General features: G+C 31.8%; 1 protein-coding gene across 2 annotated transcripts; it reads right to left on the reverse strand.

Moving 5' to 3' along the window:
* Positions 1 to 9,212: 9,212 nt before the first annotated feature.
* Positions 9,213 to 13,992, reverse strand: LOC7463305 (P-loop NTPase domain-containing protein LPA1 homolog 1). 2 transcript variants are annotated; one of them, XM_024608914.2, is made up of 8 exons: positions 13,792 to 13,992; positions 13,481 to 13,664; positions 12,577 to 12,908; positions 11,906 to 11,987; positions 11,301 to 11,726; positions 10,464 to 11,201; positions 10,112 to 10,225; positions 9,213 to 9,818 (listed from the first exon to the last, which is right to left on the reverse strand). In XM_024608914.2, exons 2-8 carry the CDS (start codon positions 13,640 to 13,642, stop codon positions 9,438 to 9,440), a joined length of 2,235 nt encoding a protein of 744 aa, XP_024464682.2. In that variant the 5' UTR covers positions 13,643 to 13,664; positions 13,792 to 13,992; the 3' UTR covers positions 9,213 to 9,437. The 2 variants fall into 2 exon arrangements, with proteins under 2 accessions (XP_024464682.2, XP_024464683.2); XM_024608915.2 differs by lacking the exon at positions 12,577 to 12,908.
* Positions 13,993 to 24,376: the final 10,384 nt, after the last annotated feature.

The following is a 24,376-nucleotide window of genomic DNA, read 5'->3' on the forward strand; positions in this document are numbered from 1 at the left end:
GCAAATTCTAATATGCCCAAGGAATTATGAAAGTCATGAATCATATCAAAAAGGTTAATCCAATATACATTGACATATACATCATGATTATTGCATTTAATCATGCATTTGTTTATAAATCATCACATACTTGTGTAGGTTGTGAAACATAGGTCCCCCGTCTAAAGTCTACAACACCCGATTGAGAATAAAAATGGAGAATGAAGAGAGAGCTCATCTGAAATCATATTATTAGAATGAGTTAAAGTTTGTGAAGAATGAAGTTGCTCAAATGACCAATTTACTCGAGCAAATTTTAAGGTCTAAGAATGGGGAATGAATGTCTACACAACCTCTTATAGGAGCACCAACAGCTCATATCCCTCAGATATCTCAAAAGTTAGTGGTAGATTCACGGACTAAGTAGCATTTTATCCCTGTTGCCCTCATCCAGCCAGCTCAAGCTTTGATCATTATGGATTTAACAGCTGAAGGACCTTCTAATGATAGATTTATTGGTCCTATAAACCATGACAAGTGGTCTACTATAGAAGAGAAATTAAGAGCAGTCGAAAAAAATGATTTGTTTGACCCTTTCTGAGCAGCTGAAATATGTTTGGTGCTAAACATTGTGGTGCCAAAAGATTTTAGAGTGTCAGACTTCATCAAATACACCGGAATAGAGTGCCCAAACACCCATCTTTGGTCATACTACAACAAGATGACTGAAGTGATCCATAATGATAAAATTTTGATCTATTTCTTCGAGGATAATCTCACAGGGTCCGCCCTGAGTTGGTACATGAATCTGGACAACACCAAGATTAAGAAATGGAAAGACTCGGTTAAGGCTTTCTTGAAGCAATACAAATTTAATCTCCAAATGGATCTTGATAGAACCAGCCTAATGACCACGGAAAAGGGAAGCTATAAGTTAATAATGGTGTAGGCGCAAAGATGGAAAGATGAGGCCACGTATGTCCAACCTCCTTTGATAGAAACGGGGATGGTGACTTTGTTCGCCAATACCTTCAAGTTCCTTTATTATGAGCATCTGATGGGAAGCTCGTCTTAGCATTTCTACAATGTTGTATGTATTGCTGAAAGAATAGAGTAGGGGATTAAGTCTGGACACATAGCTGAGCTGGTGGAAAAGAAAGGTTTTGCTAGGAAGAAAAGGGAGAGTGATATGAACAACTTGAAAGACATGTGTAAGGGCAAAAAAGCAAATTATCTAACTCTCAAATTACCAATATTAATTTTGTCAAACCTTTTGCCCCGAATCAAACCAAACAATCAAATTACTAGAACAACCTCCAAAGACAAAACACAAGAAATACCTTAGAACAACTACCACCTCTACATATGCCCTTGAAAGATTTTTACACCAAATTGTTGAGTATTGGGCACATAGCTCTTTGATTAGTACTTAAAAGTGCATTTTTATCAAGGTTTTATATCATCATTTTGCATTTGAAGTATCAATAACTCCTTAACTAAAGCATGTTTTATAATAACAAGTCTGATATCATAAGATACCTTTAATTTATGGTAAATGTTCATCTTAAATGCAGGCCTATCACATAAATGAAAGGATTGATTGATGAGTTTAAGTACAGAAATTGAAAGGACAAAGAGAGCGCCAAACTTAGAAAAGAGATGCTGGTTCAGTCCAAACTGGAACACTGTTCGGTTATTGGGTCATATCTGGAGCTGTAGATCTTGGATTTAGGTCTGCCTTATATGGATGGAAAGCTAAGACATAGGCCTAAAACTTTCATGAAGAGTCCAAGATTTAAAAAGGTCGTTTTCAAGTCCAAATTGTAGCAACAATGGAGAAGTCCGAATATGTCCTGCAGCCCAGACACTATTCAGTGTTCAGCCCATATCTTGAGTTCTAGAAGTCTAAATGACCTCAACTTTTTTTTCTGGAAAGCTGAGACAATTTCCTAGAACTTTCATGATTTAAGTCTGTTCAAATTATGACGTTATCAATGATGTTTTTGGCAGACAAGAAGATAAGGATTGTCACCAAGTCAAGATATGGCCACCCACTCAACAATTAGTCAGCAAATCAATAGTTTTCAATTTTAGCCTATAAAAGGAGGCATTTGCCATGTATTTAGGCATCTTGGTTTTCAGATCAAGATCATGCTCTTGCTCTTTCTCTTTGTAATGCTTAAGTTTTGTTTATATTAATCTCTTGTTTATGCTTTTCATTTCCTTTCCTTTACTTAGTTAACTTATATCTTATTTATGTTCTTATCTTGTTTATTTATGCTTCTCTTCTTCATTATGTTTAGCTAAGTTTATCATGTCAAGGTGAAAAGGTTACACTAATGGTGTAAGAATAAGTATAATATAAACTCAACATGGACCTGAATATTTGATACTAACATGTTTTATATTTGTTATCTTGTTCACTTTTAATACTTTGCTTGTTAAATGGTTAATCTAGATTTATTTTGTATAACCCTTGGTACAACAAATACTTGGCACTTTCATAGCCCAACCGTATGGTATAACCGACACTTGTTCTATGAAAGGAACTTGATTTGTTGTTAACATAAGTTATAATCATGAATGCCTGACAACATTTACAAGTATTAGCATTATTCGAATAAGATAACTAATGTAATCATGTTAACAATTTATAATCCGATTGGAACCTCCTTTGTGTGTGGTTTCCAATTGAGTAATAAAAAGAGTTTATATTATACTTGTTTGAAATACCATTAGTGGATCCTCTAACCTTGACAATTATTTTATCCTTGTTTAATTCTTATATCAATATCACATCTCAAAGCTCTTTTATTATTATTATTATTATTATTATTATTATTATTATTATTATTATTATTATCAATATCACATCTCAAAGCTCTCTTTATTATTATTGTTGTTGTTATTGTTGTTATTGTTGTTATACAATTAACCTCCTTGTGGTTCGACCCCGGTCTTACCGGGTTATTTATTACTTCGACACTCCTGCACTTTGGAGAAGACATCAATCTTTTGGTCGTGTCACTCTTATCCATGTACCACCACTACAACCACTTTTTCCTATCTAGTACAAGCCATATTTGATTTATGAACACCATTCTGGCAATCCCAATCATAGTGTTGAAACCTGTTACGCTTTCAAGAAGGCTGTTAAAACTCGTCAAAAGAGGATGGGTAATTTTTGAAGATACACCCAATGTTAGTTTGTATCTGTTACCTAACATGCTAGGGTAATAGTGGAGTGGGTAAGATAGAAGTCGGGGGTAAAGACAAGGTGTTGAAGATATTTATGAAAAGGTTGTACAACATGTTGGTACAATCATGATTTCTAAAATTGGATGCTGAGTATCACCTGCAGAGAGGTGACCATTGTGAGTTCCATAAAAGAAAGGGACATCATATTGAGGATTGCATTGAGTTCTGCCAAAAGGTTGCAAGAATGCTAACTATGAGGGAGTTGAGGATTAAGGCCATGGAGGGTAGTAATGAGGTAAGGATGATGAAAAAATCAAGAGAAACAGTTAGAAGTATATAGGATCCAACCAATAGTTAATGGGCCACCCAAGTTAATATTGACTAAACCTTCTTGCGTAAATAAAAAGTATCATAATGCAATGCTTTACAATTATGGTTGTACCTCCAACATCAAAACTCTTGTTCCCTTGTTCCAAATTGAGATTAGTGGGCTAACCCATAATGGTCATTACTTCATCACAAAGAGCTAAGAAAAGCTAAAGGCAAGGAAGTGGCAAATCTTGACAAGAAACTTGAGGCTAACAAACCTATGACTGAGGAAGAGTCAAATGAATTTCTGAAGTTGATAAAATACAGTGAATAGTGCATAGTAGATCAACTAAAAAAAATCTTGGTCAGGATGTTTCTTATTTCCTTGATACTCATATCTAAGCCGTACCAAAATGCCTTACAAAAGGTGCTGAGTGAGGCTTATATGCCTCAGATTGAACTTAAAACCATGAAATATCTGGTAGGCAGAATCCATATAACCAATTACTTGTATTTCACAAAAGAAGAGTTGGATGCAAAGGGAACCAGACACAACAAGCCCGTGTACATCACTATTAGATACAAAGATTGCCTCATATACAAAGTGTTCATTGACAATGGATCAGCTCTTAATGTGCTGCCAAAACATATGCTAAAAGAGATGTTTGTTGATAATTCACATATAAAGCCTAGTACCATGATGGTGAGAGTGTATGATGGCTTATCCAGACAAGTAATTGGGACTCTGGAAATAAAACTATATATGGGGCTACAGGTGTTCTTGGTGACGCTATAAATGATGGATATCCACCCTTCCTATAGTTTGTTATTGGGAAGGCCTTGGATTCATACAATTGGGGCAGTAACTTCATCATTACACCAATACTTAAAATACATCATGAATGGCATGTTGGTGACTGTCAAGGCTAAAGAAACAATTCTTATGGTAAGGAATGTTGTTATACCATTTATTGAGGCAGAAGATTGCAAAGATGAGAACAATTATGCTTTAAAAATTGTAAACACTGATTGGGTTCCTAAGAACACAGTGCTGAGAAGGTCAAAGATCTCAAAAGCAATAAGAATGGCAGTTATATGCTTTTTGGAACATGAAATTCCATTTTAATATAACCCTAACATCGAAATGCCAGAAAGGGTCAATCTGATGAAGATAAAGTGTTGATTAAAGATTCGGGCTTAGATATATACCTAAAAATAAAGATTATAGATGGGTTGTTGGTGTGAGGAGAAATAAAAGGATGGTCGAGATTGAAGGAAGAGAGCCTGAAGAAAAAGATTTGGTCATCCCGCCAATCAGGGTTTCATTTTCAAAGGCTGCATTTATGATGCAACCTGATAAAGGAATGGAAAGCCTTGGTCAGAAGCTCACTACAATGGACATAAATATCTTGTAGGAAGATAAGGTCAAAAGAGATAACAAGAGGATTGAGACTGGAAAGGAAGATGAAGTGTTGTCGCATCTAACCATCCATACTCTGGAAGAATTCTCCGTCAAGACCTTTATGCGAAAGTTGGCTAAAGGCGAGAAATATCAAAACTGGGTGAGCCAGAAAGCTCTAATGGTTTTTAAAATGTAAACCAACATTACTTGTCTTAAAATGCTTTTATCATTGCTTTTGTTTGCCTTTTTTTTCTCTTTTTGGTTGACAATCGAGGCTTAAGATGTCAACTAGGTTTTATCTTTGGTATTGAACAAACTGAGGCTCAACCCTACAAAATATTCATTTGGAATTAGTCCAGGAAGTTGTTAGGATTCATGGTAAATGACAGAGGGATAAAGATGGATCCTGATAAAGTGAAGGTCATTCAATCTATGCCATCTACTAAAACAGAGAATGAGGAAAGAGGATTCTTAGGGAGGTTGAACTATATTGCCCAGTTCATATCCCAATTAACAACAACATGTGAATCTATCTTCTAGCTACTGAGGAAAAAGAATCTTGGAACTTGGAATGAGAAGTGTCAAAAAGCCTTCAATAAAATCAAGCAGTACTTACAGAACCCGCATATGTTTGTTCCTCTTGTATCAACAAGGCTTTTAATACTATATCTGACAGTGACTAAAGCAGCTATGGGATGTGTACTAAGCCAACATGATAAAACCAAAAAGAAAGGAGTCATTATTATATAAGTAAAAACTTCACATAATGTGAGTCTAAATACACAATGATAGAAAAGCTATATTATACGTTGGTATAGGTGATACGAACCTCGAGATTACATGGTCACGCAACCCACAATCAAGATGGAGATGTAGTCTCAGAAAGCCAAAATAGATCTGATATGAGTGTGACACAATGAATACCTACTCCAAGACACCAATACTATTGGAATGAAGTAGAATGACACAACGAAGTCAACTAATCTTTGATAAGTTAGATTCAGTTCGTTATAAAACAGAAGAATGCAAGAATCACTCTCACATGTTAAAATTAAAAAAAATCAAAGTAATATTCATTCATAGCTGCTGAAATTTAGGTTACATGAGTTTAAATAGTTTTTGAAAAATTAATTCTAATGGAGTAGACTGATTTGGCCCACTTACAAAACTGACCCAAAAACCCTGAAATAAAAGGACCATAACCTAATCCAAACAAGCCTTGGATCCTAACAGAAAACAAAGTAGTAATTAAACCCAAACAAGCCTTGGGCCGTAGCAAATAAAAATAAAAATAAAGCTCATAAGTCCTTAGTCTTTATATGCCTATTTATCCTAGAAACCAATATGTCATTAAATACCATTAGCTCTTCTTTCCTTGTGTAGTTAGGATGAATAAGGAATCCATGTAAGAAAAGGATTCTGAAACATTAATGAATCTTTGCCACACTTGGAAATTAGGTTGCAACCAATTAAAGATCCTTGTAGAACTAGGAGATTCCCAAAACAAGTTGTCACATCCTTGTAGGAAAAAGATCATTACCAAATAGAAAGTCCACAAGTCAAAAGGAAGTAAATAAAAAAATTTGTACAACCTATTCTGACCTATATAGCAAGTACTTCCCGAATTCTGATTCAACTGAAAGTTTACCCCAACATAGACCAATACTTCTAGAATCTTCTGGTAAAGTTTCAGCTTATCCAACGGTTAGATTTGGAGTTATGATCATTAGCATAAAACTGGACGGTAGAAAATTTTACTCCAAAATCTGAATCCGACCTTAGTTGGATCGTATCATTCCCTCTCTCTTCAAGATGATTCATCCTCGAATCACCAACAGGTTTAATGGATTTCATTAGCCTCTTGTTTCAGCCTTTGGAGTTCTTTTCTTGCACGCATTTGCATCCAACAACATTGTATGAAAGTAGTGGCCAATAATAATTTCAAATAAACATGTCTTGCCATCCACTTGCATATATATTTTTGAATGATAACCACCACTGCTCTTTTTCATTTCTTTATCCTTTTGGCGTTGTTTCTCCTTTTCCATCAAAGCTTGAAGGTCATAGAATAATCTTCTACACTTATCAACATTAACATTAGGTGGTTCGGCTTTATAATTTTTTTTAATTTCACCCCCCATTATTTTTTAATCTATACATGATATATCAAATTATAATTTTTTTCAATTTCATCCCCTATAATTTTTTATCGTTCAAATTTTATCTTCATTGTTTTAATTACTATTTATTTTGGATTTTTTTTTCTCCAAAATTCATCCCCGTAGCTCCATCATCCACCCCTCTCAAATAATCGTACTTCAGTGTACATAATATCTACAAATCTTCCTCGCATGGCCCATAAAATGTATGGTCGTTTTCTCACGTTTTGAGTGGCTAACGTGCTTTATTCACGGCAAACCCATATCTAGTTTTTTTTAAAAGAAAAAAAAAGTAAAATAAATTTCTTTTACTAAACCTTAATAGTAGAAAAAAAATCAAGAAAAATCTTTGGTTGATTGAATATCTGGTCGATTTTTTTTATGTAATAAATACTTGTTGGATTGCTATTAAAATTGAGCCTCATGCAACGCAAAACACAGTAGTGTCCATGGCTAAGATCAGCCCAAGAGGATGCAGCTCAGTTGGATTTTAAACTCAACGGCAAGAGCCCAGCCTTATCCCTTCGGTTGGCATCAAGTTCTTAGCTCAGTTCTAAGGTTGTCAATTTCATTATAATAGGAGTTCTGTTTTTTTAATTAGGATGGTATGTTTTAATTTCACAGCGTTTTGGGTGCTTTAAATCCAAAGATAAATTAAATTTAAATTATATAATTTAAATTTTAAACTGAAAAAATATAGGAATTGATACAATTAATTTCACGAATCTAAAAACAACTTGAATAACTAATAAAAATATAGTTTGAGTTAAAAAAATTTAATATGACATCTTTTTTTAATGTTGAGACGACAATAAATTGGATCAATCCAGGTCAAACTCAGTTAATTTTTTAAATTCACAACCCGGCTCATTTAAATTCACAACCCGGCTCATGATACCATAATAACCTCAAATAAAAAAATAAAAAAAAATTATAAAACTCAATTCTTAATAAACTCATTGTTGAATGATGAAATTTTTAAAAAAAAATTAAAAAATAATACAATAAAATAATCTAAGTCTACTTAGGTTAACTCGCAAAATTCGTAACCCGAATCATAAGACTAGAATAATTTTATTGAAAACAAACCGACATGAATGGCAAAGCCTAATTCATAGTAAACTAAATGTTGAATAATAAAATTAAAAAAAATCAATTAAAAAATAGACAAAAAAAAAATTCGAATCAACTGAATTAACACGCCAAAATTATGATATGGATTATAAGACTAAGATAACCATAAAAAAACAAACCACAATAAATTATAAAGTTTAATATCTAATATAAATCAAGTATAGAAAAATAAAATTATATATATATATATATTGATGTTTTTTTTTAAAAAAAAAAAAAGCCGTTTTCAGAAGAGGTTCAAATATAAATGTAACAAGCAGATATAAGAAATACTGTTGAGATTGATATGTGATTGATGTTAGTGTGGTAAATAATTCCTAAAAAAATACGAATAATGTTAGCTCTAAATGCCAACTAGTCTTCTTTTCAATACGAATCTATCTCAAGGGAAAAAATAACAAAAAAAAAACCCTAAAATTCATCTCCATACCGTTGTTATGACTTAGGGATTTATTAAATGCAATGCTTAGTTTGACTTTTTTTTTAAGCAAAGTGAAACAGTATGCAAACTTATAAAAATAAAGGTAAAATTAATTGCATACACAATATTATTTAAAATATTTGAAACTAAAAAATACTAATAATGCTCGTATTTTTTCTATCATCGATGTTTTAAAATAAATTATGGGTGTTTTTTTCCCAAATATAATAGGAATAATGATTTAGAAAATAATAGAAATCATAGCACGACAAAACCCGAGATATAAATTAGATCAAGGTAGTCAAATAATCTAAATATATATCATTAATTATCCTAAATAATCTAAATTAACTCCAATTAATCCAGCTAACCCACAATCCAAATTTCAAAACTAGGACAGATGCTAAAGCTAGAATGACCCACTCTCTTCAATTCTGTAAACCAGACTCCAATTAATTAACGGCTCATGTCTAGTCTGGTATGCCAAAATAAGCGTCTTGTCTCATTTGCACCAGTTAGCCCTATTCTATTTTGGAGCCATGCCCTAGCTAGCATGTCTAGCAGATAAGCAGGTATACACCCACCTAGGATTAAAAACACTACTACTATCTTTCAAATAACTGCAGTTATTTTCATTATCTTGATTGCTTTTGCTGAAAAAAGAAAGCAAAAAGAACAAGGTGTGTCATACAAGTTCTCCCAGTCATGCAACTCTACTATGATGCACACGAGATGGTGAAATGCCTTAGTTGCTCTCTCTAAAAGACACAAAATGAACAAGGAAAAAGGAAGAATAAAAAAAAAAAAAAAAAAAAAAAGGACAACATCGTTTTAGCTACCTCCGGGGTGCTCCAGAGAGAATAGGATCACCAACCATGGACTCATGCTTTCCAATGGCAGGAATGCTGAGTGAACGTTTTCTTATTTTTAGACTGCCTGAACTCAACATTCTCCTCTCACCTTTCTCCCTGAGCAGGGAAGAGTAAGAGCGTAGTGGTTCGGCCACCTGCTCGCTTCTGGTGCTAAGGAAGCGCTCTAGATTCTGCCTGTACTTGTCTCCTCTCTTGGGGCTTGAATGGCCCCAAGAAATAGGTGGAAGCCTGTCTTTGGACTCCTCATCATCGTCTGACCAATAACCGTTCTCCTGTACATCCTGCATTGCCAGATCATCGTATTCTTCATCTGATTTTGATGATTCCTCATCAACTGAGCCAATCTGTACATCAGAGAAAGACATGCATGTAAGGACTAACAAAAATAAAAAATAAAAAAATGATCAAAAAAATCAAGTATCAGCCTTTTTTACAACAAAAGCATTTTTTTGGGGGTTTCCTAGCTGCACTATCCTGAGGAACAGTGCCAATCACCAGATCCTTTAGCAGTTTAAACAGCACTCATACCAACTTGATATAATACAAATCTAATTAATGCACAAATGTTAATATTTGGTGTTTTTTTATGAATAATGTTTTAAAATATAGAAATAAAATAAAACATACTAACACATACCTCTTCATGGTTGTGCTTCTCAGCATCATCATCACTAGGATCCTCATCACTGTCCACCTCAGGTGGATCGTCAGCTTCTTCATCACTGCCATGCACTGAAAGCTCCTCCTTCAGCTGAAGAATCAAAAATTAAAACTTCCAATCAGAAAGAAGGCAGTCTATAGAAAATCAATTGCAGATCTTTCATCATTAATGATAATAACCTGAACTGCTGAACAATGACATCAATGATGGCTAGACTGTCATTTATGTATCTTATTCCTTTAATTGCAAAATTATCTACCTATTCCTCAACATAGATATTCAAAATATATGAGCTTTAATTGATTAATAAAAACAAGTGTTCAAATACCTCCTTGGCAGCCCCATCAACCATCCTTGGCGAGCTGCAACAAGAGGAGTAATACCTGCTCCCTGTATCAGTCCCATCAGCCCTGGACTCATCAACACTTCCAGCATGACTCGTGCCACCATCACTGGGCCAAGCACTGATCCCAAAGTGCCCAAACTGAAGATTAACTGGTTCAGCCTTGCCTATCTGCAATGGTCCATACATTGGAATCCCTTTTCCACTATCGGTCCCCTGGCCTGATCCAGGCTTCCCATTACCATCTACTGAATCAACAGGCCAAGCCTTTGCAACAGACCCGTCAGTATTAAGAAGAGCCATCAGATGCCTAGAAGAACCTTTTCTCTGAATAAGCTGAAACATCCCCTTGGAGCTCAATGAGTTTGCAGCACACTGGTTCCTGTACTCCTCATCGACAAGAGCAATGGTATTTGTGGTAGGGTCATAGAGCTGTTCTCCTGCCTCCCGCCTTCGTAGGCAGCTGAAGACTGTTGCATGGATAGCTGCCACACTCTTATCAACATTTGTATTGTTGATTTTGGGGACAAGATGTTTGTCTGCCCGTTTGCAAAGATATTCTTGGATTGTTCTGATGTTTCTAATGTACTTCACATATTTGTTCTTAGCAGGGTCCAGTGTCATGTACTTTGCACGGACCGCAAATCGCTCCATGTGTTTTTCCTCGTTTGTAATGTATATCATGAATGGTAAAATTGAAGGATGTTTCTTCATAAGCCCCATCTGCATATCAGAATAAAATTGAAAAAAATATTTTTGCCCATAAACAAAGAAAGAAAGAAATTCAGCAGAAAGACCTGTAATTTGATGGAATTTATTTACCACAAAATTAAGGCTCAAGTGAACACCCTCAACAACTACTGATTCTTTCCTCTCTTCCCATGCAGTAATCAGACGATCAAGACTGTCAATCACCATCTCACTTTGCGCCTTGAACCCTTCAATCGCCATTTGTTTCGGACTAATAAACTCAGCAGTACCAGAAGTCACCTCCGGTGCTCCACTACCAGATTTCCCAGCTGTATAACCATCAGACAATTCATCCTTAGAACGCAAATTTGCAATGCCTGCCAGTTTCTTTGCTTTTCTTTTAGCCTTTGCTTCTGCAACTGCCTCAGGATCTAAATACTCCCCAGCATGGTATGTAGAAGCCCAAAGCAGAGGATTTTGCTTCTCATCTACAAAACTCCTCATCATGTGTCGTATAGAATCAGTGGATATCACTGTTGTAACTCCTAATCTGTTACCCTGTATCAACCATGGAGAACACTCTGAATTGTCAAAACACACAGAAATCCAACCCTTTTATCAAAACTACATACTACAACATGCAAAATTCGTCTTCCAAAAACAAGCAAGAAATCTACAGGACAAAAACCATTATTATAGATTCGAAGAAGAACATGGTTACTTGGTAAAAGAAGTACCAGTAATGCAGACAAAGTAGATTTCCCACAGCCACTGGTACCACACAACAGCACAGTTACAGATTCCTTCCTTTCACGGATTCTGCAATGAAAAGATGGTACCTCATTGAACACAGAATTCATACAGGATGTATTGGATTTAAGGGAGGTGCAAATGAATTCTGCTAAAGAGTGAACGACAGAAAGCTAACTGATCTTTACCATGTTCATACCACAGCATACAATAAACCACAGAAACAGTATAAATATCAGAACAAGACAATTTTCCACATTCAATACTTGGACACCACTGCCTCTTTAGCACAACCTGACAAAGAGCGCCTATCTAGCAATAAAGACATGCAATGGAGCATGTACAATATGACAGGTTCAAGAAACAGCCAGCAAGCACAAATAACAGCAGGGAGAGCAGAACTAATTATTCATTTATTTTCATTCAGAGCTACGAATTTATTCCTTCGTGTCCACAATTGTAAAGCAGCATGTGGGGAAAATATGTCAAGTAGACCCATATCAATACAAGAATATTTGAATACTCCAAGAATCGCAAATGATGACCATTAGCACAGTAAGAACCTTGTAAAGGAATAGATGCAGGTGTGACAACACTCATCTAGTCATCATGGATAGAAATAATGTCTAAACAAAGGAATAAAAGGATTACACTTTACCTGCATGCCAAAACCAAGTCCTCCCTCTGGTTAGGCCCCACATACTTATATTCAGTCAGAGCATCACAAACAACATTCAAGAAACTCTCCCTTCTAACAACTACAGTGGTACGCCTTTTGTACAGTTCAAATGGTATACTCTTATTTCTATCTTCCTCTGAAACCAAACGATTGCTGACCTCTATTTTGCCCAAGCTACCTCCACTCGACAAGCCATCTTCCCTCTCAGAATTTTCTTTTGAAGCATCCACCACTCTTATCTCAACTTCTTTAGAAAGTGAAACCTCGTTTGAAAATTCATTTCTCATGACCTCAAAAACCCTTTTGCTAATCTGAAAAGAGAAGGGCACACTCAGCAAGGTTTGTCCACTCTCTTTAGGAAAAAACAAAATATCAAGTCACTGGTCAACAGCTATAACTAATTTCATAATTATGTGCACAATCCAATTAGCAAACTAAGAATAACTCAGAATTGTCAATGCAATACGCAGAAAAGACTATGATTAAAACACTTCAAATCCTTAAATTGCCAAGATTTTTTTATGCATGATTGAATGTTTCTGTAAAAAGATTTCATGTTTTCATGAACATAAATGATCAACTTCAAGCAAAGTCAAAAATATATAATCAATGAAAATTACATGATCCGAGAAAAGAATTACATTTCCATTTCATATACAAAAATGTAAGAAAAAAAGTGCAAATTTTATTCAAAATAATGCAGGACAGGACATTCATAGAACATATTGTAGTCAAGAATCCAGATCTATCAACCGCTCTTTCCCGCGATCAATTACAATCTACAACTAATCACAATTCTTTCAAAAACATAGAAAGATTCAAAAAAGATAATAAGAATTTCCAACAAAAAAAATTCACGAAAAAGAAAAGGTTTGTGTTATACCTTAAAAGCATGGCGGGCTTTACATCCCATGAGTTGCAGAGTACTCTGCAAAACCGGACGCGTATATCTAAAAGACTCTTTCCCTTTCCCTTTCCCTTTCCCTCTTTTTTCTTCCTCATCTACCACCACTATGTACAGAACTTTTCCCACCTCCGTCGTCATTTTTCCTCTCTTTTCTCCCTTTCTGCAACCAAAACACAAATATTCTGAGCAACCCAACTCTTCTTTTCTTTTATTTTCTTTTTATAGAAAACCAAAAAGAAATCTAACAAATGAGCAATGCAGGTTTTGTAATGCGAGTGATTTCAAACCTGTGAGTGTGTACAAAAGAATCAAGAGCGCAAAACAGGAGAGGAAGGTTAGGTTAGGGTTTGTCAGAGAGAGAAGAAAACGTTACGATCGGACATGTGTAGAGGATGAAGAAGAAGAAGAGAGGATCTGTCTGTATTAAGGCATGAATGCCTATGCTTAGTCACCTCTCCTCCACGCATCGCAATGAAAGCCTCCACGAGTCTCCTTTAATACGCGCTTCCTCTTCTCTTTTGTACGGTAAACTTGACTTTACCCCTACGTTTTCACCAATCCTCCACTTCAACCCTTATAGTTTACAATTTTCAAAGTCTATCATAATAGTTTTTTGCTAATTGGTCTAAACACTTCCTAAACACACAACTAAGCCCTTGACCATTCAATTTTCTTATTTTGTTCCCTCAAACTATCAGGTCATGCCGTCAAGCCGGCTTTGTTATGATGTTCCAAACAAGTCTCAGTAGATCGGGGACAAGGTTTATATTTTAAATAATTGATTAATTTGTAATAGTTGATGCTTGATATTTACAAAAAGTTTCATTTGGTGAATTTAGAAACTCTCTTGTACTTAAGTAGGTATTTTTTTTTGAAAAAGTGTAATGATATTTTAGAGAAAAGCTCTGAAAATATATACGCAATAAAAAATAGAGATTATGAACGTAATATTTGAAGGATTTATGGTGTAATTATAACCTATAAGACTTGTCTTTTTATAAAGAGAAGAGGTTAAAGTATAATTTTTTCATGATAGTTTTATTGAGGGAAAATATCTCTAACATAAGTATTAATGAAATATAAATATTTCTTACACAAATATTAATATTGATGGAAATAAAATGGGTTTTTAAAAGATTTTTATACATTATCTCTTACACTGTATTAATATCGATATTATTTAGACTAGAAAGGAAAAAAAATCCTTTTAGTTTTCTTAAAGATTTCAATTGTTTTTATAAAATATTATAAAATTCATGCGGATTTGAGAGGAGAATTAAGAGAAATGAACTTTAATAGTGTTTGGAAAAAAAAATAAAGGAATGGATGAAAATAAAAGGAATTATAGTATATATGATGAATGAAAATATTAAAAGAGAGAACGGTTTTTCTTGGTTATGAAAAAGAAAGTTGCTTTTATAAAAAGAAAATCATAATTTTATAGCCCAGATAAACTTTCTACAAACAAAGGTAATTATATTAGAGCAATTTCTCCAGTTTCTCCCTCGTTTTTCTTCCACTTCCCAAACACTTTGTTACTTCAGTTATTTTTAAGACTATAGGGGTGTGAAATTAGTAAATTTAAACAATATTGTGGTTATACTGGAATATTAATGGATCTATAAGGATGAAACTGTAGTTTACCCAAAGAGATAAAAGGTAGGTTATTAAGACAGTGATTGGCATTGGGTTTCATCTTCCGTTGCGTTTTGGAAGTGTTTTCGATATAAAAAAAATATTTTTTAATAATTTTAATATGATAATATTAAAATAAAAAATATCTAAAAAATAATATTATTTTAATATATTTTAAAAAAAACATTTTTAATCTATAGTAACAAACACAGTAACACACTCTAAATTACGGATTCGGATCTGTGTTCACTAGGAAATTGCCACTGCTGTTTAGCTTAATGCTTGCCGACGTTGATATGGAAGGAGACAGAGAGGGTGGAAGCGGCACGAATGGCATGAGCGGTAATTATTTATAGATAGTAGGGGTACAATGTGATTTTGGGTTCATTGGCTTGAAGATTGGGCAACAAACTGGTTTGTCCTTGGTTTTTCATGACGTGAAAGGAGGACATGGAAAACGACTTGTGATCCTAAATAGTAAATACTCTCTCTATCACATAAATTGAGTTATTTTTTCCATATATATATATATATATATATATTATTAAGAATCCTAAAAACCTAATACTAAATTCCATTACTTTATTTTTAAAATTTTATTCACGTTTTTTTTGTTTAATTACTTTTAATTTCAAAAACTATTATAGTAAATATAATTAAAAAAATGAATGAATTGGCATAATATTTTTAAAAAAATTATTTTATGTGAAAATTCTAATTTGCTTGGTTATGGGATGGAAAGAATAATATTTTGTATTTATTGATTTTACTAACATTCATGTTTTTTCGACTTAAAAGTTCGGTGAAATATATGGTCCTTCGGCCTTGACTACACGATGCTTGGCAGGGAGGCATCTCCGTGTTGTAATTGTGAAACCTAAAAACTCACGTGACATGCTGTCCACACAATGTTTAAAGGGATTTGTTCAAAGTGGTAATAAAAAAATCTCCTTTCGGCCAAACTCTATGGTAGCAGTGTTTTGATTATTATTTTGGGATAAAAGAGATGTATATAGTAGGGATAGAAATGTGTTTGGTTTAAGAATAAAGATATAAAAATAAAAATAAATTTTTTTCTTAGATTATTTTAGAATAAATTTATATATTTTTATAATATAAAGTATAAAGAGGACATGTTTTTAAAAACAATATTTATTATTTTTATCCTTAAAATATCCAGGTAAAAAAACTCTTAATTCAAACTTATATAACCAAGATGTATAAAAATAAAAATAGTTGTTATCTTAGTTTTAAAACTCATCACAAAACAAGGCCCGAGTCAAGAGAATCAACTGGGATTGATTCTAAAAATTTAAAAACAAATTATCAAAACAAGGTTGTTTTGACCAAAAGAATTGTTTTAAAAAAAATCAACAAGTTTTTGCTCAATGTTTTACTTTGAATTGCAAATTAACTCGGGTTTTGACTAGGTCATGTTGTGTTAGTAGAATTCAGAGTTGACACACCAAGTTAGTCTGACCTTTATAATTAGTATTATTATATTATTATTAATTTCAACATTAAATGTAAACTAAATAATAAAAAATATAATATCTAATTATTTTGTTTAAATATATAAGTTTGAGCGTAATAATTATAAGAGTTAAATAATTTTTTTTCACTTTTTATTCTATCTTATCTATAGGATACAAATATATTCATTCTATCTTATATATTTACCAACCACAATAGTCCCTCGTCTCTTGTTTTATTATTTCTCTACTATTTTCGTCACTTTTGTTAAAAGAATCTAATCAAACACTACCTAAGAAATTGTTTAAGAGTGATAAGAAAAAAATTCTCATCTTTCTTGATTGGGTCAAATTGTTTTATTAACAAAGGTATATTAAATTAAATATTTAAATAAGATAAAAGCGATAATAGTTTATTTAAATAAAAAAAATTGAATCGGAAAAATGTAAAATAGTCCGTTTAAACCATACTTTCATACACAATCATTCCAAAAATGCATTTGGGTGTAGAAATGTCAAGGATATATTTACAACTTTGAAGAACTGGAGGAGCAAATGTCTAAAAGCAAGAGGATCGAATTTATATATTGTCTACTTTTTTTATAAAGAAAAAATTGGGGATTAATTTTAAATATTAAAAATAATCATTAACGAGCATCTATAAATATTTATATTCCGTTTAGTTTTTTTGCTTCACCTTTTATTGGAATCATTTCGTCACGTCAGTGTTTTTTTAAATTGTCAATATGAAGAAATGTTTGATTTTTATTATTGTTGTTATTAAATTACCTTACAAAATACTTTTTAATTTTTTTTGAGAAAAAAATAAATCGATATATTAAAAAAATAATATATTTTTAATTGATAATATTTTAGAATATAGACACTAATGTGAATTCTCTTTATGCTCTCTTAGTTTCATGTCTTTGGTACAACCATCACGAAAGACTAGGAATGGGTCAAAAGGAGCTGGATATATACTTTAATAGTTTTGTGCTTCGGGCACTCAGTTAACGACGATTTCAATGCCATGTTGCAAGGCTTTAATTAAGGATTTTAAAAGTTTAAGTAAAACTGATAATGCCAACCATTGACAGCCAAACACGTAAATAAAAATTCAAAACAATCGTTTTTTTTTTTCCAAAATAAGATGATTTAAATATAAAATTGATACTATTTCAATAGAGTTATATTTGTATTTTTATTTAAGTAATTTCTTCTTCTTCTTCTTAAAATACAATGCACTTATAAATATTTTATATTAGCCGTTTGAAAACCAAACACATAAATAAAAATTTATGTGGAATAACCATCTAGGTGGTGGTCTGATAAAAATTTGAGATCAAAAGGTTTATTTTCTATGTGATCTCAGGTTCGAACCATGTGGTTGCTCATATGATAGTTACTAGAGGTTTACATTGTTGTTAACTTCAAAACCCGTAAGATTAGTCGAGATACGTGTAATCTAAACAGGACACTCAAGTTAAACTTAAAAAAAATTACGTGGAATCAATAATAAGAGGAGGAAACGGTTTTTGGCACACGGATCGAGAAGACGAGTTGCCTGCTAACTTTTGCAGGTCAATGTTCGTCGTTTTCTTTTCAATGATCAAACATTAACACGGTACCTCCTCTACGTGTTCCCTTGACAAGTGCCCCTTTCAATTTTGGTTCTTTTACCTTTCTAAACACGCCTTTCAATACCCACTAAATTAAAGAAATGGTAGAGATAATAGGAAAAGTTGTTTTTTAAAATATTCTTTAATTAAAAATATATAAAAATAATAATTTTTAATTTTTAATTTTTTTTATATCAGCACATCAATTTAAAAATATATAAAAATTTATTTTAAATAAAAACTAATTCATTTATTTTTAAAAATATTATATAACTACAACGCAAAACACCGTATAATCCTAAACAAAACTTATAAACTACCTTAACCTTCCTAAATAAGGTCATGAACTCAGTTTTTGTATAGCTATTGATGATGATTTTGTTTTATTAAATTTTATTCAATACTTTTTGTTATTTTTATTGATATATAGTTGAATAAAAAATTGATTAAAAAAAAGAGTTATTAAGCCTAACCGGTCTGCGATGAAAATTGCGAGCTTGATAAATTAACTTGACCATGGCTATATGCATACAGTGTAATATCCTTATATATATATTTTAAATATATTTGTGTCAAAATTATCATAATTTGTTGAAAACACAAATATTTTGGTAAAAAAGGTCGAGTGAAGAATGGAGCATGGTGCTAAGATACAAGGACTTTAACTAGAGGGTGCCTTTCTTGCCCTTGTTCTAGGGCGTCCAATTTTTTATATTTTTTTATGATTGTTTTTTTATTAAATAAAAAACATAAAACAAAAAAGCTATATTTCTCTGTAAAAATAAAAATCAGAGAAGGTGAAATTATACAAGCATATCATTTTGTTTTAATTGAATTTAAATCATTTCTTTTTTTATTAATTTTTTTATATATAATAAAAAAATAAAAATTTCTGCTATCATAAAATTAAATATTTTAATCTGTCAACGGTTAGGTATCACGGTATTGTTTTTAACAAATATTATATATATGATTTGTTTTTTAGAATGCCATCCACCCTTACGATGGAGATTTGACCAGAAGAGTTTGAGGATTTTACGAGAAGACTTGACACTGTCAAGGGAAAATATTTGATTAAATAAACAAAAATATTTAATCAAATTTTAGGGAAAGTTGACAGGAACAAGTCTTCATCTGAAACACATCATATAAAATTTGATTAAATAATTTTGTTATCTATATATGACTCACCACTTTCACCTGTAAAAAAAAAAAAAAAAAACACCAGGAGTTTACTCCCATGTGGTCTCAAGTTCGAACCCTGTGATTACTAATATGATGGTCATTGGAGGTTTACATGATCGTTAACTTTAGGGCTCGTGGGATTAGTGGAGGTGCTCATAAACTGACCCGAACATCTACATTAATAATAATAAAAAAAACCCACACTGATTTATCACATAATTAGTGGCCGTGACAATTCAATCCAATGATGTTGAAGAAAATTTAAAATTTTATAGCAATTTGTTTCCATGGATGCTATTTTCCTTTATTAAAAGGTACGACTCTAGAATAAGTGAGCTCAGTGGATTCGGTGATAGCTCATGGATGTTCGCTGAACATAACCTTAACACCTGTCTGTTTTTTTTTTTTTTTTAATTTTAAGGTTTTTTTTTTAAATTGATTTAATATTTCAAAATTAATTTAATATACTAATGTTAAAAATAAATTATTTTAATATGTTTTAAAATGTAAACACCACATTTTGTCCTAGAAGAAAAAATAAAAACGTAAAAATAAATATACTGTTAAAAGAAGAAGCCAAAGTCAACATAATGAAGTTTTCGAAATGATTCGAGGATGGCGAAGTAAGAAAAGCATTTATACATGGAACCAATCTTGACGCAACCGTGTAAACGGGGATAGAACTTGGGAGCTTCTTACTTATTAATAGGCTTCTTGGTCAACTGGTTAACGTGTAAGCATCGTTCAAGATATTTTTTTGGTTAGCCAATTTGAAAAATAAACACAAATAAATATAAGAACTCGATTTGTTTAAATAAAATGAATTAAAATACATATTATATCATAGAGATTCGGGTTTGGATATAAACCAAATAAATAAATAAATTATAAATGAATTGCTGGTGTAATTTAAATACACCAACAATACAACTGAATATAAGGCTTACATTCTCGATTTAAAAGTTGTATTGGAATTAAAAATCAGAAAGATAGATGTGTGCGGTGATTCAATGCTGATTATTTGCGTGCAGTGTTGTCGATTAAAACCACTGATTTATGCAATTAAACCCCTAGACTTTAAAATCTATAGGATAATCTCACTGATTGTCCGTCAAACTTCAATATTTATGCAATTAAACTCCTGATTTAATCAAATTAACTTTTAAAAATTGCAATTCAACCCCTAGACTTTAAATCTTTCAATTAAAGCCTAAATTGATTTTAAAAAATTAATCTTTATTGCAATTAAGCCTTCAATAAATTCAATTAAACCTTGATAAACTCCAAATGAGTCCTTAAATATTTAATTTTGATTTTTCCTCCTTAAATTAAATTTTATTTGCTAATAAGGCCTTCGGCAGTCGAAAATTTCCTACGCGTTCTGGTATATTTTTCTTACTCATATATATATTTTTATTTTCTTCCAATATTTTTTTTATTTTTTTGTATTTTCTCTTTTATTTTTTTCTGATTTTTTTATGTGGAGCCCCAAAAAAAGTATCAATATCGATGTCATTGAGGTATTTTTCTTATAGTTAGGCATAGTTCTATCTTAATTCCATTGTCATAGATAGATATGTTAGATTTGGAATTAGAGCAACATGATATTAAGACATTCTTACATAGAGAATTGGAAGAAAATTTCTCCATACAACGCATCATAAAAACAAAATTTAAAAAGGTAAGTTTGGATTATTTTTTTTATATATATAAATCATAGATTTTTTAAACCAAAATTTCAAATACGTAGTTAAGATAAATAGCAAAACGCATCATAAAAACAAAGGTACCGTTAATGCTAGAAATGGAAAGGATATAAAGAAAAAGAAAAGGAAAGCTCAAGCAGGTGAATATCGTAATTTGCACACGATATTTTCAAGAAAGACGATGGCTCATTTTCTTTCTCCATTTGCTTCTTTAACGTGGCTACCTGATAACACGTTTACCACCCAAGAAGATGCTTGTCCATATGAAAACAGGGAGATTGATAGGGACCGTATAAGGACACTGAGCTTTCAAAAAAGGATGTAAAATGCTAATTACCCTTCTCTAATTGACATCAACTTCATGTAAGATAGGAAAATCCAATACACAAACTGTTGTGCCAATCCATTCGGATTGTAAGCTTCTTAGGATCGCAAGATTTTTCTATTTTAATTCGGATCAGATTCTAACTTTACTCCTTAAAAGTTACCAGTTCAAGTGTTATAAATCTAAAGGTCACTAAAGACTTATGTTGTTGTTAACTTTATGATTTCGAGGAATTAATCGAGATACGTGTAAGCTGATTTGAACACTTTAGGGTTGGGAGAATTGTTTTGGGAAATATAACACTGAGTTGTGCCTTTTTGATTTTTAATTAAGGGCAAACCTCGTAAAAGTACCCAATATTTTACAGGCAAAATCAGTTAGATCCTTAACCTAATTTTCTATTCAATTAGATTCCTAGCATTTTAATAAATTATCACTTAGTTTCAGTGAACAAAATTGTTAAGTAGTCAAGTAAAACTCACATTATTCTCCTTTTTTTTTGTAATGAAAAATCATTAAATCATTTTAATGAAAAATCATAAAACGTAATAGATTAGATAATATTAAAAAAACATAGAGCATTTACATTTCTTTTTATAATCCGTTTTATCACATGATAGGAGGATTTAGTGAAGTCATGGGTTTTAATAGGAGAAAGAGAAATCGCGTCAATTTTAAGTGTCTTGGTAACTGAAACTAGCAAAGGACTTGATTGATAATCTATTGATATGTTGAGGACTTTATTGAGACAAAAAAAGAAGGTTGGGGATCTAATTGGGATTATCCTATAGATTAGGGACTTTTTTAAGTTTACCCAAAATTAAAACCATTTATTTTACTTGGTTGACAATGTGAAATTATTTATAACGCTGATATGAAGATGTATCTATGCAATTTATAAAAACAAAGAAAAAAGAATAAGAAGATGTACATATGCAAGGGCAATTTCTTGAATTATATATTGAGAAGTCTATAGGATTTTAGATGTATATAATTAATAGGACGTCATACTTCTTTTTCCTTCATAAATATCCCTTCTATGTTCTTCCTCATTCTTTTATTTTATTATATTTTATGATATTTTAAAAAATTCAAGTATCTTGAAAGCAAGGTTGATATCTTGAATAATTAGTTAATTTATTGGTTCTGATAATCTGATCTATTTTTTTTAACCGAGGTGGCTGATGCCTGGTGTTTGATAAGTTAAGGTGGTCGGCGGCTGATACTTGCAAAAGATTTTTTTTAATGAATTTGAGGACTTTTCGATACTTAAATAAATATCTTTTTGAGAGAAAAAACTATGATATTTTAGAGAGATATTTTGAAAATAAATATACAATAGAAACTGAAAATTTTAAACCCGACGTATGAAGAATTTATGGTCTCAAGTCTTGTTTTTTTATGAAGATGAGAGGTTAAAGTATAATTTTATCCTTATAGTTTTAATAAGAAAAACTATCTCTGACATATACATTAATGAGGGATAAATATCTCTTACATAAATATTAATGTTGATGGAAATATGGTGGACTCTTAGAGGACTTTTACACATTATTCCTTACACAATATTAATGTCGATAAAAATATAGTGGATTCTTAAAGAATTTTTATGTACCTAAGGATGTAGGGAGAATATGATTCAAAATATAGTTGAACTCAAGGGAGCTGAGTCTTCTTTTGATTGAGCCCAAGAAAGTTGAGCCCGGACATGTAGCCCAAGACCGTGGGTTTTTAGGTTTTTGAGAGGTTTTTTAAGTTCGTTAAATTTGATTTTATCAATATTGTATGGGATTTTTTTTCTGGTTTGTAAGTTTATTAAGATTAAGTTTTCTTTTCAATAATTTTAAAGACATTTTTATATTGGATTTTTATAATTTTTTTATTACCAATCTAAAAAATCAATAAGAAAATATCTCTCCTTAATTAGGTCAATATTTTAGATTTATGTTCTATCCCCTCTAGTTTTTGAGTCCTATACTTAAAAAAGAAGAAGTAATATTCATAGGACAATTAAGTACGAAAAAAAATCGTGTAAATTACCGACCTTCCAAAAAAATAGATTTCGTGGAATCAATTTTGTTATGTTTCAATTTATTAATGAAAATGAATGAAAACGGAATCGCCCTTGTCGATTGTCATCCATTTAATAGGTCGTCGGTGCTCAAATAATTTATATTTGTTTTTGCCTGTTTTATGGTTCACACTTCAACGTCTTCGGTTCTTGACCTTCTAGACTAGAGGCCCAATTGTATATCGCGTGTGCGTGTGCGTGTGCGTGCGAGTGCGTGTGTGTGTGTGTGAGAGAGAGAGAGGTACAAATTACAAAGGAAAACGGGTATTTGAAATAAATTTATTTTTGGAGCTACTTCTATGAAACTATTGGCTAATCGAACATTGATATGCATACCTCTATTAAAAAAATATTAAAAAAATATTTTTAAATAATTTTGATATATTGATATCAAAATTATTTTTTTAATATTTTTTTAATTAAAAAACACATTTAATCACACGAACTTTTCATTATTATTATTTTTATTCATTATTATTATTTTTATTTATATTATCGGTAAATCAAAACTATAAAAAAAATACTTAAATTTAATATATACTTTTTTAAAAAAACTTAAAAATAATTTTGAAAAATAGAAGTTAAGACAAAGGAAAACAGATTGAGTTATTATTCGAGGCAGAGAAAAAATAAGAGAAACTTGGGCCAACTAGGAGACAAGAAGTTGAGATGGGGCCGGAGTAGAGAGGCTCAAAACAACCGATAACAAGAGTGATTAACAAGAGAGTTTTGCCTCGGTTTGGTGGCAAAGAATTTTGAAAAAAGTCATTTAATTATATCACTATTTCTCTCCTTCTCTTTCATTGAGAATCCCAGGGAAAGGTTGAGTTATTCTTTTTTTATCAGGAGGGCATCAACA

Source organism: Populus trichocarpa, chromosome 9, assembly GCF_000002775.5.
Source record: "Populus trichocarpa isolate Nisqually-1 chromosome 9, P.trichocarpa_v4.1, whole genome shotgun sequence".
Taxonomy (NCBI): Eukaryota; Viridiplantae; Streptophyta; class Magnoliopsida; order Malpighiales; family Salicaceae; genus Populus; species Populus trichocarpa.